Source organism: Anoplopoma fimbria, chromosome 15, assembly GCF_027596085.1.
Source record: "Anoplopoma fimbria isolate UVic2021 breed Golden Eagle Sablefish chromosome 15, Afim_UVic_2022, whole genome shotgun sequence".
In the NCBI taxonomy this organism is placed as follows: domain Eukaryota; kingdom Metazoa; phylum Chordata; class Actinopteri; order Perciformes; family Anoplopomatidae; genus Anoplopoma; species Anoplopoma fimbria.
In genome coordinates, this window is record NC_072463.1 from 4966100 (window position 1) to 4982513 (window position 16414).

The 16414-nt window shown below is 38.2% G+C and overlaps 1 protein-coding gene across 1 annotated transcript in view; it reads left to right on the forward strand.

The window, feature by feature from the left end:
- Positions 1-16414, forward strand: part of mark3a (MAP/microtubule affinity-regulating kinase 3a) — a 51020-nt gene that overhangs the window by 8665 nt on the left and 25941 nt on the right. The window contains 3 exon segments of the mRNA XM_054614667.1: positions 10289-10337; positions 13057-13122; positions 15411-15481. Of these exon segments, the coding sequence (XP_054470642.1) occupies positions 10289-10337; positions 13057-13122; positions 15411-15481 (186 nt within the window).

Sequence of the window (16414 nt, forward strand, 5' to 3'; positions counted from 1 at the left end):
TGCAGCTGGTAAAACTGGAGCTAATTTTAATCTCTTTAATACAGCTGGCCAACCTAATGTATATCATAATGTATTAGTTGATTTATATTTTGCATTAATCTGAATCTGACTTTAACTCATTAAAAAAAGTGTTAAAAGTACAATATTTTTCTCTATAAAATGTAGTGAAGAAGTATAAAGTAGCATAAAATGGTTAAGTAAAGTACAAGTACCTCATAATTGTACACTGATGTACTTTGTTACTTCCCAACACTGCAGTGTGTAGAAAGCAATTTCAAACACCATCTCTTTCCGCTACTGTGAAAGCAGCTGACTCAGTGCTTTTATTCTGAAAGGACACCGACAAGTAAAGTACATGTACCTCAAAGTTGTGCTTTAGCAAATGTACTGAGAGACTTTCCACCACTGGTTTATTGTTTCTGTTCAGCTAATTTAGGAAAAATGGGTAAATAAAAGTATTTAGGCCGCTTTTAAAAGGTTTTTAAGATTTCACTTTGTCACATCTAAACGCTGTTTGCTGAAAACTGTGTGTTGAAGAGTCTTTATGAACATTTATTTGCCTCCAAGAAAACCCTTTTTCCTCACGCTGTTCGGTCGCCATGCAACAGGGAGTGACAGTCTTGTTTTCCTTGTTAAATCAACCAAATCAGGAAGCAGGTTTTTGCTTTTAAAATGCAAATTTTCAGAGGCTGCAGAGTGAATGCTTCTTTTTATTTTCCTGTTGCCACCCAGTGAAAAAGCAGTTTCACTTTACAGTTTGAAAAAAGTCAGTGAGCTGAGAACGAGCTGCCCATAACTCTGACTCTCTTTATTGTTGTTGAGTTTACTCATTAGCAAGGGAGATGTGTGTGTGTGTGTGTGTGTGTGTGTGTGTGTATGTGTATGTGTGTGGGTGGGTGGGTTGTGTGTGTGGTTGTGTTTGATCTGAACATGTTTGCTGTGTCTCTCGGTCTGGAAGTGGTTTCACGGAAGTCAGAGCGAGCGAAATCGACTCTGCAGCTCCGGAGGGTTGTTTAGCTCATCAGACAGGAGGAGAGGAGAGGGGCGGGGCCTAGCGTGGCGGCGATGATGATGATGATGATGATGATGGTGGTGGTGATGATGATGATGTGTTGGGTGTCGATGTTCAGCGCCCCCCTCTCCTCGTCCCTCTCAGTGATAGGCTAGCGGTTTTCCATCAGTCTTTTCCAAAGCTCCATTGATCGTGTCCTTTTGTACCTCGGAGGCCAGTCGGCGTTCGGGAGCTGTGACACGACGGCGACATAAAAAAACACTGAGTCATGACAGCGCCGTTCACGGAAAAACACAAAGCATGAGGCTTTTGTTGTCTGCGGCTCTAGTTGTTATTTTTAGGTTCCTGCTTAAACGTCAAGGAATTTGTCAGTTTTTTTTGTTTTTTTTTCTCCTGCTGCTCACCAGGGATTTAGATTTCCTTTAATGTTTATTTTAAGAAACTGGAACACACTAGAAAAAAAGAAATCACACATCATTATACATTTCTAGTTCTTTTTTTTTTTTTTATGATTGACACTTTAAATGTTCACATCTTTGTCACGCGTTTCTATTGATAGACTTACTTTCTCTGTATTTCTTCTTGGTCGATGAGTTGGATATTCAGAGTTGAAGGAAACCCTGACATGGATTAGATTTGTGGCTTATTTTAAGGGGATGTAGCTCAATAATTAACAAATTGACAATCTACAAGGGTCACTCAGGTTAAAGGAAATAAACTTGTTTGCTTTGATGCATGAGAGTTTGACGACAAAATCAAAACCATCACATCTGTATGATAAATTTGAAGCCAACAATTGATTAGCTTAGCATAGCATAAAGACTGGACTCTAGGAAGTAAAGGGTCCTGGACAAGAAATATTGCGGCACATAACCTCCAATAAACATAAACATTTTATTACGCATCTGTTTTTTACCGTATTAAACCAAGAATATAACTTATTATTTAGTGAGCTTTAGAGGTGTTGTTCGGTGTATTTTTGTGACCTTTTAAACAAAGCAAGGCTAGCAGTTTCCACCTGTTTCCAGTCGCTAAGCTAAGCTGACCCAACCTGCTGCTGGTTGTAGCTACATAATAATATATAGAGTGGTATCAATCTTCTCATTTAGCTCCCAGCAAGAAAGCAGAATAAGCTTATTTTCCAAAAGAAATCTCTCTCTCTCTTAAATCCCCCAAAGCTATTAAAAAGAATATAAATTTGTCAATAAGCCACACCATAAAAACCACCTAAATGTGTATTTCTTTGCATTAAATGGCTCAACAACACATGCTTTAGTGGCTTCCATTTGAGTAACATTTGCTGACAGCTACAGCCCCGAAACTACTTTAAAACATTGTATATTTGTGACGTTTTTTAAAGATTCACGTCGTCGGTGGTTAATTTATATACTGCGTCTCTCTGGTTTTTATTGACAACAATGGATTCAACGGCACGTGAAAACCCAAATATAGGGTGTAATAATGTGTAATAATTCCCACTGAACATCCGGATGAGTTGTGAGTGGTTTTGGAAACAGCCTTTTGTCTTTTTAAAGGGATTTGTTGGCAGTGACACAAATTTCAGCGTCGTCCTTCTAAAACATTTACTCTGTTGGTATTTTAAGACTTCACAGGACGTCATCGAGGACCTCGGGTCTGCGTGTGAAATCATGCGTTCCGGTTCACATGAGATTTTGAGGGATAGGATGATGTGTTGTATTTTGCTCTGCTCCTCTTTCTCCTGTGAGCTGCTAACTGTTAACGGTCGACCTGCATCAGAGCCGCTGGCCCCTGACCTCTTATATAACAGGAAGTATTGGCGAGAGGCTGATAGCGGAGGAGATATCGTCTCTGAAGCCTGAACGTTTATTTTCAGCCGCTGTTCTTAATAGTTCTGAGGAGCTGAGTCGACATTCACATCTGTTACCGCTCACACTCTTCTTCTTCTTCTTCTTCTTCTTCTTCTTCTTCTTCTTCTTCTTCGATTTCTTCTTCTTCTTCTTCTTCTTCTTCTTCTTCTTCTTCTTCTTCTTCGATTTCTTCTTCTTCTTCGATTTCTTCTTCTTCTTCGATTTCTTCTTCTTCGATTTTTTTGCTTCTTCTTCTTCTTTTGCTTCTTCTTCTTATTCTATTGCTTCTTCTTTTTCTTCTTCTCCTTCTATTCCTTCTTCTTCTTCTATTCCGTTTTCTTCTATTCCTCCTTCTTCTCCTCCTCCTCTCTGTCCTGATTCAACCTGCTGACACTCTTGTTGTCGTCCGGGATCAAAGGTCAGGGAGGGAGTGTAACACTTGATTAAATGTAAACAACCTCTGCTCTCTGTGCTGAGGTTTCACTTTTGATTTAGTGGTTACAGAGACGTTTTAAAGGCCCTAATCGTCATTTAAAGCGATGTTTTTCAACCTGGAGGCAGAAAACTATGAAGTGCGACATTGAAATTATTAATAAAACGGGAAAATAATATAATATTTACAGTCTGTGATTATTACTCGGTACTCTGAATTGAACCTCAATACTTTTTGAGTACTGACTTGAATATTTCTGAGCTTCAAACTGTCTGTTACTGAAACCAGAGTCTCAGTCTTGTTTACTTACTATTTAATTATATATATTCTGATGAATGAATCTTTATTCTAGTTCCAGACTTTGTGCAGTACGACTAACAATCTGCCTTTTGATTACTTATCGATTGTTTATCATTCAAAACATAAAAAAGCTATGAAAAAATGTCATCACAATTTTTGTATCTTCAAATTGCTTGTTTCGAATCTAATAAAAATATATGATGTATATCAAAAGATTAATTCAAAATATGTTTAATTTACAAGGAAACAAAACAGAAAAGGAGCATATCATATCATCACATTTGAAAAGCTGGAACCGGAGAAAGTTTTGTCGTCCTGATAATTATCAAACTATTCGTATAAATGAATCGACCAAATCAGCAATGAGAGTCTGAACCCGCAGCTTGAGGTCACAAAATTCTGTTCCACAAAAATATCATTATATAATCAATATCTTTTGGACTTTTCTCCATTTGTGCTTGTTTTTTCTTGTGAAATGTATACTGGTTGTTTTTTTTTCTTGTTTCTAAAAAAATCATTTAAATGATTGATTGATTGATCTTCGACTAAAACAGATTAACAAATAGATTTATGATGACTTATGGCTTCATATTCCTGCAAGATTTCTCTTCATTTGTTGCCCCATAACTTCAAACGTCTGAGACGAACCAGTGTTTATTCCCTCAGGTTGATCTGTTGGTCCAGATGGGAACAACAACAACAACATTTAAGCTTTAGAGCGACCAAATAACTGCACTGAGGAGCAAGTTTATCTTTTTTCAGAAAGCTGAGCTTAACAAAAAAACAACTGGATATTCTTTTTAATTAAATTTACACCTGGGGGTTGAATTACTGCAAGAAAGTTGCACAGACATCCACCGTTCTTAGCTGATGTTGCTGTAATCCGATTTTTCGTGTCTCAACTCGGCAGAAACCTGCAATAAATGATCTCATAGGGAGCCCCCTAGGATTAAGTTTACGAGCCTCGGATCAGTTATAATACAACAAAAGGGAGGTTTCCAACTAAGTCCGTTGAACAAAGGTGTAATTTAACCCTTTTAAAACCGTGTGTCACTCGTACTGAAGGTGCGTTCGTATCGATCACAAAGACAGATTGTGAAATCCGGGGTTGCATCACTGCGGTGGTATGACTGGATCACCGGCGGGTTTACGTCCTCGACCTCATGGTCCTATTATGTGGTGAATCATCTCCTGTTTTTCCACTATTTCTGTTTACTTCACCACATACCTGACAAAGTATTTCCATGTACTGGTCACTCTGTAAAAGTATTAATATGCTTTTTTTCGTCTCGGACTGACAAGCTGAAATATATATTTGTGCGGTTTTCTAGTTATCAGAAATGATAGACGTCTTCCTTCCAGCTCAGATTTGTTCCTCTGTACTTTGTGAGCACTCAGAGTATTTCCAGTATATAATGATCACAGTCTGAGTGTAAGGACAGCGAGGAGGCCTCAGGCTCTCCTCCTCCTTCTTCTCCTCCTCCTCCTCCTCCTCCTCCTCGTCCTGGCTCAGTTTGTGAACATTGCTTCCAAACCGGTCGACTCCGTCCTGAAGGCCTCGCTGACTGGAGCTCATAATTAACCCCTCGGAGGTCTTTTGAACCAGAAACTGAACTGAGATTCATGATCTCCGTACCGCCCACAGTCGGCATTCACCGCAGGTTGTGGGTTTTTCAAATGACTATCGTATAAAAGTGATAGTTATCTTTTTAAAACTATTTTATTGTTTTTTTGGGGTTTTTTTAAAGCTGCTTTCTAGACAGAAACGGCAGGACGGAGATATATGACATCATCGTGAATAGAAACTAGAAAGAATGAATCTTGGAAAGGATTAATTATTAACAATCTCATAAATATAAAAGATTCATGTCTTAGCTTTTCTTATTTTGTTAGAGAAGAAGGCTAAAGATGTAAATATCCAGTGATATGAAACAAGGAAATCCTTAATTTTTGGAAGAAATATTGAAGTAAACATTTTGATAAACAGAAAATTAATCAATGACAGTTTTGAGAAACAACTACACCATCAGTTTATGTCCAAGGTGTTCACTTTTTCACCATTTGGTTTCCAGACCATTCCTGTCTTGTCTGTTTTGACTTTACTACATTTCCCAGAATGCTTACATTTTTCCATGATAATAGTCACAGACTGGCTGGTTTGGTTTGTGGACTGCGGTTTTGAAGCCTTGAGTTTGGTATTTTGGCCGTCGCCAAGTCGTTTTTTTGCAACCAGTAAACACAAGTGACCATATATGGACTGAGGAGGAGTGACGTAGAGGCCGTAAACGTCTCTGGTGTCGACCTGTCAATCAGTGTGTAGTCCCGCCCTAAATCATACTCTGCATTATGGTCTGTTTGACTCTAAATGGAGCATAATTTACTAAATGAACATCATGCTGTATTGAAGAAGACTTGAAACTAGAGATTGAGACCATAAACTCATGTTTACAATGTTTACTGAGGGAATAAATCAAGAGAGAAGTAGAGTCATTTTCTCATAGACTTCTATACAATTAGAGGAGTCGCCCCCTGATGGACAGTAGAGAGAATGCAGCTTTAAGACACTTCAGCATTGGCTTCACTCTTTAGAACCAGATGTTGACTCCTTGATAGTATGTTTGAACATTTTGCATTAAGCTTTGATGATTTTTCCAAGTATTTTTATGGACATTTATGCCTTTTTTATTTTGAGAGAGGACAGCAGAGAGGTGACGGTAAAGGACTCCTTGGTGACTTCAAATAAAACCCCTCTTTCGCTGCCGCATCGGTGACAAAGAATTTACCTGGCTCGACCAGTCGCCGTGCTCTGATGCAAACAGACATTCCTGCTATATGGCTTTGTAACATGAACAAAGTATTTCGTTACGCTGAAAATTATAATTACGGTTGCCGTCATAACTTTCAAAAGAGGCCAGAGTCCTAAACCCACATCACTCATCAGGAACAACATTCCTCTTTACAATCAACACTTGGAATGATGAGAAGCTTGCACATGACGAGGTAGCTCAACATCTAAACCATACTTAGGTGTTTAATATGTATATATTTTTTTCTTTTTTCAAAGATGAACCAAAACATTGTTAATGAGGAAGATCTTTTGTAGATAATAATGAAACTAAATATGTCAAAAAAAATATATAATACCCTCTAAATTAAAAAGAACACTATTACTATATTTACTCAATGCTGATCTATAGAGGAAAACATAAAGTGCATATTTGGATAGATGGAAAAAACAACACTGAATTGAAATACTATTGAAGAATTCATAATTAGTTAGTGATTTGTTTGGACTTCACTCAAACAAATTGCTCCCAAATTTAAACCATTGACTGAACTGAAAACAAATGTAACAAAACAAAAGTCGATTGGTCTACAAATTGGTTGTTTTGTTCTCAGTTGACTAAGATTTCTTTTGTCTATTAATCCTTTATTTGTTCTTTTTTTTTCATGCTGAATTACTTCTTTCCAAGAAACTTTTAAAACATCTCTGATAAACACAAGATTTAAAGTGGTGCTTTGGTGTGAATTTATGTAGAGAAACAACCTTTTTTAGATTTGTTGATTGAAACAAATAATCGATTTGACGACTAAGACTTTAATTTGTCGAGAACAGTCCTAAATAAATGTAAAATAGGTCAAATCTAATTTGAAACAAAGACATGAAACAATTCAGCTGATAAATATAGAAATAAAATATCCATTCTAAAAATTAAATATGGTAGAAAGGTGCACAATAGTCGTGAAAAGTATAAGCTTTAATGTAAACGAGTGGTGCATTAATGTAGTGTGTATATACATCTTTTTACGTCACAAACATCTGCATAGTGGACGTCCAGATGTGGTTCACAGTGCAGAGAATGAAACATCAGCACCAACATGTGTATCTCTACACTCTGAATGTGAAAACACCACCCGCTGTTTGTCACCATCTGTCTGCCTCTCGGGCTTCAGAGGGCTTCACCCGGGCGTCCCCAGTGGATCAGCGGGTTAAAGGCGCCGTGGGTTTGAATCCGTCGCTCAGACTCACTTTCACTGCTGTCGTTCATATTTCGCTCCCAGCTGAGAGAGAGGATGAAAGCTCAGAGATGAATGAGAATAAATAAGCAATGATTTATTATCTCAGCAAGAAAATGTGCTGCTCAAACAATTAGTCACTGTTTTAGATAATTTATTAATATTTAACAGTAATGTCAAGTGGGATTTTTATTGTTTTTCAAACAAAATAAGACTTTATTTTGAGCTCTGATGACTAACATTGGGCATCTGTTATTACTATTTGGCATTTTATAGACTAATAAAATACAAAAAAATCGTCTGTGCATTTATTGGTAATATATTATTCTAAAAGAACATTTTGGATAAATGAGCAAAAACACAAATATAGCTATATATCGTCGATCAGCAGAATATTTCATATTTTAAGCAGATAAAAGTTAAGGTCAGGCTCAGTAAATTTGGTAGTTCGATCCCCGTTTTTGCATGTCGAAGAGTTCTTGAGCGTCACACTGAACCCCTAAAATACAGAGTAGTAGTAAATGTCATGTATGCACTTGCATGTATATGATGAAGCATTTCTAGTCAGAGCTTTAAAACTGCAATTTAAATTTTCTTTCTTTCAAAAGATTTGTTGAATTATGTTAAATTTTTGACTATTTTGCAAACAAAATAATCTATTTTAACATATAATCTTAAACTCTTGCAATTTATTTTGGGCATTTTATGATCATAAATGATTATTTGATTGTAGTCGGTCAGAAAAAAAATCAATACACAATAGATAATCCCTTAAAACAATATTCATAAAGAACAGTTGGGTAGCAGTAGGATACATGTATGGATAACAATGAATTATTTGAATAAAATGTTAAAAGTAAAGCCGTAAACAAAGATCTTACACAGTGCTGCTGCAAAAATACAACTGGAAAACAGACGGTTTTAATAATTAATCTTGTGAGCAAGTAAAAATGTTGAGCATTTGTTTGTTCCTCTTTGTTATATATCATAATTAATGGAACAATTGGATTTATTTGAATGTTTTTCAGTCAAAATAAACGTCATTTTGAGCTCTAACAGTTTAACGGTTTGTACGTTTGGTTGAAGGTATTTTAGTTTTCTGGCTGCAAAAGCTTCTCGATTTGTTCGTCAGTAAACCAACGCCGTGGCTTCTCCCGCCCCATGAAACATTTATGCCTTTTTATATTTTTATGGAAGTGAAGAGGGCCGGGTGTAGTTAACAGCCGATCAATAATACAACAGCACTCGGGTCTTTTTTGTGTGCGACGTACATTGGAAGACTTAAAGAGCACTCTTGGCCGTTACAAATCCTCTCGTCTGGTCACTCTGAATGCTGATGGGGAGGAAGAGCGTGTGTCCACCGAGTGTCTGGTTATTAGAGCCGAGGGTGGAGGCGTGACGGAGCATGTTGTGCGGCGTTCAATCTGAGGGGAATCCTGTCGTTGAGGTTGATCACATTTCCTCGACAAATGTGCCAGCGTTTGTGTGTCTGAACTCATGATCTCCTGTGAAGAGAGTGTGTGTTGTTTCCTCACAACGTGGAGAAAACAGTGAACTGACATTTGAAAAATGTATGATGATCTGTGTGGTCAAATCCGAACACCCCTTTAAATGTAAATAATACATTTGTTATTGCTTTGTGACACGGAAAAGCCACTTAATAAGTGCAAACTGCTGTTGGATGAATGTAACTGAAAGTACTTCTTAAAGAGAAACTGCAGTGTATATATAATTACTTTGAAAAGTATTTGTTTGAGGAGGTCTATCCCTAGTTTTTCTCAATTTTGTGGTTTATTGGTTAGGGATGTTTGAGAACTGATAATTCGGTATCAAGTCGATAGAAAAATTCTGAAAACGTGACGGTACTTGTTTTTCTAAAGTCGTCCAGTTGTTCGGGGAACAATATTAAATGTCTTTGGGACGCAGTAAACTCACTATCAACACGTCCAATGGATTCACCTTATTCTTTCCCTTAAATGCCACATTGTGAAAAACAAATCCTTTGTTGAAATCTGCAGGACGAGAGCTAGTTAGCGTTAGCAGTTTTTTGTCTTCCTTTGAGCTAACGTTAATGCATAGTGCCATTGATTTACATTATGGTGTGTTCAGGCTCTATTCAGCAGAAATGAGTATTGGGCGAAGGTAGATTCTGTTATGATGATGTGTTCAAATGTAATCTTGTAAAATGTAGTTTTTGGCGAGATATAGGAATACATCCAGTTGTTTTGAAGGAGATGTTTTAGAGGATGTGATGACCTGGTGACTTCCAATAAAAAAAAAAAGCAAGCAAATATAAATAAAAGAGTGTATGTTGAAAGAAAAGTTATTTTTTTTTTTGTTTTTGACCCCGATATCAAATTGGGTTTCATAGAATTTCATTGGGTTCGATCATTTCATGTCTGGTGTCTGGACACGCTGAATTTTGGAACCGGTTTTCTTTTTTACAGTAATTTCCACACGAAACTAAAACTGTAGAGACGGAAAACTTGTGTAAACGGCGTCACCGCTCTCGTCAGTCTTTTCAGATTTATTTCCATTATTGTATCGCTTTTTTTTTTTACCCACTACTTATTTAAGTTTTACTACCTGTTTTATTTGCCGGTTATAAAAATCCCCATTAATAATGTTGACAATAAAATCTTGAGTCTTGAAACCAACAGAGTGAACTTTAAACATGTTTCCTCTCTTTCATTTCAGCTCTTCAGAGAAGTTAGAATAATGAAGATTTTGAATCATCCTAATATAGGTAAGTGGGTCTTACACACTCTCTCTCACACACACACACACACACACACACACACACACACACACACACACACACACACACAAGATTTAAGACTTTAATATGAGTAAATGTGAATGTTGAGATTTTACACACATGTATATTTGAAATATCAAAACTGTTAAAGATAAAGTGAACCTCAATCATTTAGATTTTCACACCGATCAGTTCTCCGTCTGCTCAGAGAGGCTGTCTGACCTTTGACCTTTCTGTTACTGGAAAGTCACATGATCCTGCAACACAGCCTGTATTTCATCAGCCTGCTTTAACTTGCTGTTTCAGCTTTTTTTTAGTTCCTTTTTTATTTTGTTTTTGTTCACACAAAATATGTCAGAAGAGTTTACTGAGTGTTCTTTCAAAATCAAAACAAACCTGGAAAATGTGAAAGTTTATATAAATACAGAGTTTTCTTGACAAACCAGGTGAGATTTAAACTGGAGGAAGATTCTCTTCACTTTGTTGTGAGATTAGTTTTATGAGCAGCACAATCTTTGGCATCAAACATCCAACTGCAAGAGGAAACGCCAACTAACCGAAAACCGCTGCAGCAACAAGAACGCAATATCATCAAAACCACAACATGAGCTGGAAGGACAAATGGCATCATATTAACTAATGCTTGTTATTGTCATTGGCAGTTAGTCTGAAGATTAGTTTATCAGTTTTTTCACTAAATGTTGGAACAGAAAACATAAGAAAATTAATAAGAAAATCACAATTTCTTAAGATAACTTCTAGAATATATTTAGGTTATTAATGTCACATAACACGACAACAATTACAAGATTTGTCTTTTAAGAAAGAGACCAATAAATACTTTTCAAAACAAATAAAATGCGGTAAATAATTTACGTCCATGGTTTGATTGCAGCTGTTAGAATTAAAACAGATAAGTAGCTCCTCCTTTGAGGGATTTTATTTGTTGTGTAATGTTTTGAGCACCAGGCTCTTCCTCAGACAGTCGCCATCTTAAATAAATAAATACCCACAATGCATTTACAAGCACACAAGACTCAAAACTATCAGTCCAAACGTGAAAAAGGAAGTAAATTATGCATATTTACAAATGTATAAATCTAGGCTACATATATACAAAAATACACAAAGATACATAAAGAAAGAACTCCTAATAGTTTGGAAGTTTGTAACCAATAAAGGACAACAAGAATGTCATAATAATAAATATATATATTTATTGATACACCCTACCTATTAATGGTGCCTCTGTCTACTTATCTATTATTATGAATTGTAGTAGAAAATCAAAGAAAAGCATTGATTGCATCTTAAACATTTCAGCTCTCTCCTCCAAAAGCCAAAAAAGGAAACTTTTAATGAAATACATAAATTAAAATGTTTTGTTGGCGAGGTTGAAATATTGCAAAAGCTTCTTAGTAAAAGTTGTAACAAAGAAAAAGGAGCAAATCTTCACATTCAAGAAGCCGGATTCAGCAAATATCTGCTCAATGATTCATTTATTCCAGATAGTTGCAGTTTTTCAAACAACTAATCGATTAATCATATTATTGTTTCAGCTTTATAATGAAGCTCCTCTAAAAAGTATCACAAGCAGAAGGGATTCCCCTCCAATTACTTTTAACTTCTTCTCCCCGACGCTCCACGGTTCCCTCTGCAGAAATGTGCTTCTAATTACCAGGCCGGTGGTGGCGAGCGCTCTCCATCTCTCCCTCGTTGTCTTCCATCTCTCCCACCTCGTCTATATTTAGCCGCTCAGCCGCTCATCACACAGCCCTCCTTTTTATATCTCCGAGCCCGACGAACACACTGCGGCTTCTGGACCGTGCAGTAAATATCGAGTGGTGCTAAGATCGGCTCGACTCTGCACTTACATGGTCATGACACACACACACACACACACACACACACACACACACACACACACACACACACACACACACACACACAGATCTATCACCAGTATGTGCAATCCAACCCCTGTTCAATATGCAACTTCTTTACTGTTTTTTTTTTTCTTATGGATGTTTTTATTGTTTCATATATTTTGTTATTATATTTATTTAATTTATTATTTAATTTGTTTCTTTTATGGAGCCTCCCAGTGAAAACATTTCACATGATTGTATAACCTGTATAACAATTAACATCTTACACACACACACACACACACACACACACACACACACACACACACACACACACACACACACACACACACAGTAAGATCCACGTGACTTTACTCCCCTCCTCTTCTCTCTAGGCGCCCGTTTGGAAAATGTTTTGGCGTTTATGTGCATGAATTTATTACAATCTCTTGTCTGAATCTCCTCCATTTTTAAACATAATTTAATTTATAATTTCCTCTCTCTGTTTCTCTCTCTTTTCTTCCTCTCTCTCTCTCTTCTTCCTCTCTCTCTTCTTACTCTCTCTCTTCTTCCTCTCTCTCTTTTCTTACTCTCTCTCCTTCCTCTCTCTCTCTTCTTCCTCTCTCTCTTTTCTTACTCTCTCTCCTTCCTCTCTCTCCTTCTCTCTCTCTCTCTGTCTCTCTTTTTCTTCTCTCTCTCTCTCTTTTCTTCTCTCTCTCTTCCTTCTCTCTCTCTTTTCTCCTCTCTCTCTTTCTCTCTCTCTCTCTCTCTCTCTCTCTCTCTTTTCTTCCTCTCTCTCTCTCTCTCTCTCTCTCTCTCTCTCTCTCTCCCTCCTTTAGTGAAGCTCTTTGAAGTGATTGAGACGGAGAGGACGCTCTACCTGGTGATGGAGTACGCCAGCGGAGGTGAGACAGAAATCATAACTGTTGCAGTAAAGTAAAAAGCATGTAACATGTCGACATGTCCGACTGAGAGACGCATCCTTTAGTTGAAAGAAAACACATTTTAGAGATCAATACGACCCTTAAAAAGCCGCCTTCCTCGCACTGAACATCAACATGAAACGAGTGATTGTTTCTGCAAAAGGAGACTGTGAAAGTTCTGTAAACGAACATGTGAACCAGGTATAGTTGGTAGAAATCTGCAAGCTCTGTGCTGCTCCCAGAGACCCAAGTATGATTTATTAACACCAAAATGTGATAAATGTGTGCGTTAATAATTCAAACACACTGGGAGCTGCATATAGTCTGCAGACTCCACCTCAACCTGGAAGGAGTAATGTGGAAGAAAACACAAAACTGTTAATATGTTAATAACTGAGCCTAAAAAGATGACTTAGTACCTTTTGATGTATATTATTTAAGTAAAGACATAACATGAAGCATGAAATCAGCATCTTCACAACTTAAATATAGAGTAATGCTTTATTTTACGGGTCCATTGTTCTAAACAAACAGGAAAAACAGGAGAACTGGTGACATACAGAAACTCAGAAAAAAGGCGAGTCAGAGCCAGAAAAACATGCCGGTCGACTCCCATCAGCTCCGTGGATTTCTACAAAATGTCGGCGATGTCATCATGAGTTTTACGTGTGTTCAGCATCAGATATGAACTCACTTCCTCCACTTAGTGGAACATGATAAATGTAGTTCCTCCTCCTCTGAAGCTCCTCACACACCTGTCTGTGACCGACTCTCTGTTTTAGTGATGAGTCTGTAAAGGTGAATCATGAGTGACTTTGTGTTGCAGCAAAATGAAGACGAATGAGGAGGGATGCTCATTAGATGTGAAAAGTAGGACAAACATTTCCAGGAAAAGCTTCCATGATGGACGAACAGGACGTGGCATCTCTTTGTTATGTCATTAGATGTCAGAGAGCACATCTTTGAAGCTTTTGCAGCCTAAAAAAAAAAAGATTACAGCAAAACAAAAAAAAGAAATCTTTCCTTTTCAGTTCTCTTGTGAAAGCTTCTTGTGACTTCTCGTTTAATGCAGCGTCACAGAGGAGACACATCTTGTCATTGATTTCTTGCTAAAGGTCACATTGGGGCGACAAACCGACAAAGTCCTGCTCGCCGAGGAGCAAATCCCATTACCTCTGAGACGGGAGCTCTGATCAGGGGCCGATTTACATCCGATCTGAAAATGAAGTTAATCTAATATTTCTCTAAACTTTGGCTTTGATTCTCTGGAATTCAAGCAGAATCTCAAGGCGACCTTTTCGAGCATGTGATGCAGGACTGCGTGGATCTCTCCAGGAACTTGTTGAATTTGTTTAGCGGTTTCAAGAGACATCCATCAAAGGCCATTTTGGTAATATTTGTATCAGGGGCTGAAAAAAAGGGCAACTCGGTTGGGCAATGTGGCTCAAACAATTGCTTCTGTATTATTGGATTATTCAGGAATGTGTTTGCTGCCGGAAAATGTTTTAAACATATTTTTATATTCCTGTTTCACACACATTTGTGATCCAGATTTCTAGTTTTTCCTCTCCACATAAATGTGTTTCCAGGTTCCCAATCTTTTGTTCCCTCATCTCCTCCCCATGTACAGCACACGCCGTGCCCTTCAGCTCTGACATGCAAAGTGTTAGCTGCCACGTTCTGCCTGTAGCCGCTGACTCACAGAGCTGCCATGAATTGTTGCTTTTTCTGGAGCCATGAAGTACAGAACCGTTCACTCCGACCGCCTTTGCAGGTCAACGCCGAGAGAGTGGGAGGGTTTCAAGGATTCAGGGAAAAGTGGAGGGCGTTTTTTTTCCGATGCTTGTTATTTTATTTAGTTCCTGTTTTCGGCACACACACACACACACACACACATGCATGCCAGCCAGCCACTCGTGTTCAATTAGCACACGAGCCCTCGTAGTTACATTTTGGCTGGAAGTGTGCAGAAGTGTGGGACGAGAGGAAGGGTCTGTTTGTCGGATCCGAGACTCGACAGCAGCTTTGTGCCTCCGGGAGAGGCTCAGCGTGGAGGAAGCAGCACCGAGCTCGCCTCAGTACGGTCAACAAACGCCCTCCGAACATGCACATGGGTGACGGTGCAGGCCAGCTGCTCGGGAAAAGTTCCTTCTGAAGTTATTCTTATCTGCATATTCTTAGAAGTTGTGACTCACTTTTTGTTTCTAACTTCTCATGCATTGCTCCTCTAATCCTCTTTCTCTTTCTCTCTCTCTCTTGTTTTTCTGCAGGAGAGGTGTTTGACTACCTGGTTGCACATGGACGAATGAAGGAAAAGGAGGCCAGGGCTAAATTTAGACAGGTACGCAGCTTTCTCCCCACCCCCCCACCTGCAGTGTTCCGGTTTCACACCTCTGCTCTCCGGCTCATCCTCAGACAGGTCGCCGTCCTCTGCGCTGCTTCCGGGACGGACACATTTGAGCTGTCTGAAAGAGCGATGAGACGTCCAAACCTGCCCCGTCCACCATCACTCACCTCGTAATGTTTTATGAGAAACTGGCCAAACGCTGAACTTATTTTGTGTTTAAAAGGAGGGTTTAGAGGGAATACTTCACTCCCAATACTTAGTTTTTCTCTCATGCCTCCAGGGTGAACAGAGAATCCAAAAAACTGAAAAAAAATCTTCATTAATTAAAGCACAAGGAAGCTGTGTTTAACAGCAAACCACATAAAAACATCAAATTACAATTACATTCGTCTCTGCTAAAATAAAATCAAGGTAACACACGGTGACAAACATTGTAAACATGAGTTTATGGTCTCAATCTCTAGTTTCAAGTCTTCTTCAATACAGCATGATGTTCATTTAGTAAACTATGCTCCATTTAGAGTCAAATAGACCATAAAGCAGGGTATGCTTTAGGGCGGGGCTACACACTGATTGACAGGTCGTAACCACGGCGTTCTCAGGCCTGTGATTTTTTTCATGTTTGCGTCTTACAACTTTAACCTTTTCACAGTTTGTTTTCACTTCATGAAAGTTAATTGTAACATGTTAGTTATCTGAAAATGTCTTCAGAGTTCGGTTTAACTTAAGTCCTCCCTCTGTCACTTCTGTTTCCAAAAAAACAAGATGGCGACGGCCTGAATGCCAAACTCAAGGCTTGAAAACCGTCGTCCTCAAACTGGCTAAGAGGGTTTCACACACATTGAGCTGTAAAGTGTAGATGTTTTAGTAAACAACACTGAACACCTCTCTCAATTTAATTAGGAGCTGGAGATGCAAGAAATGAAA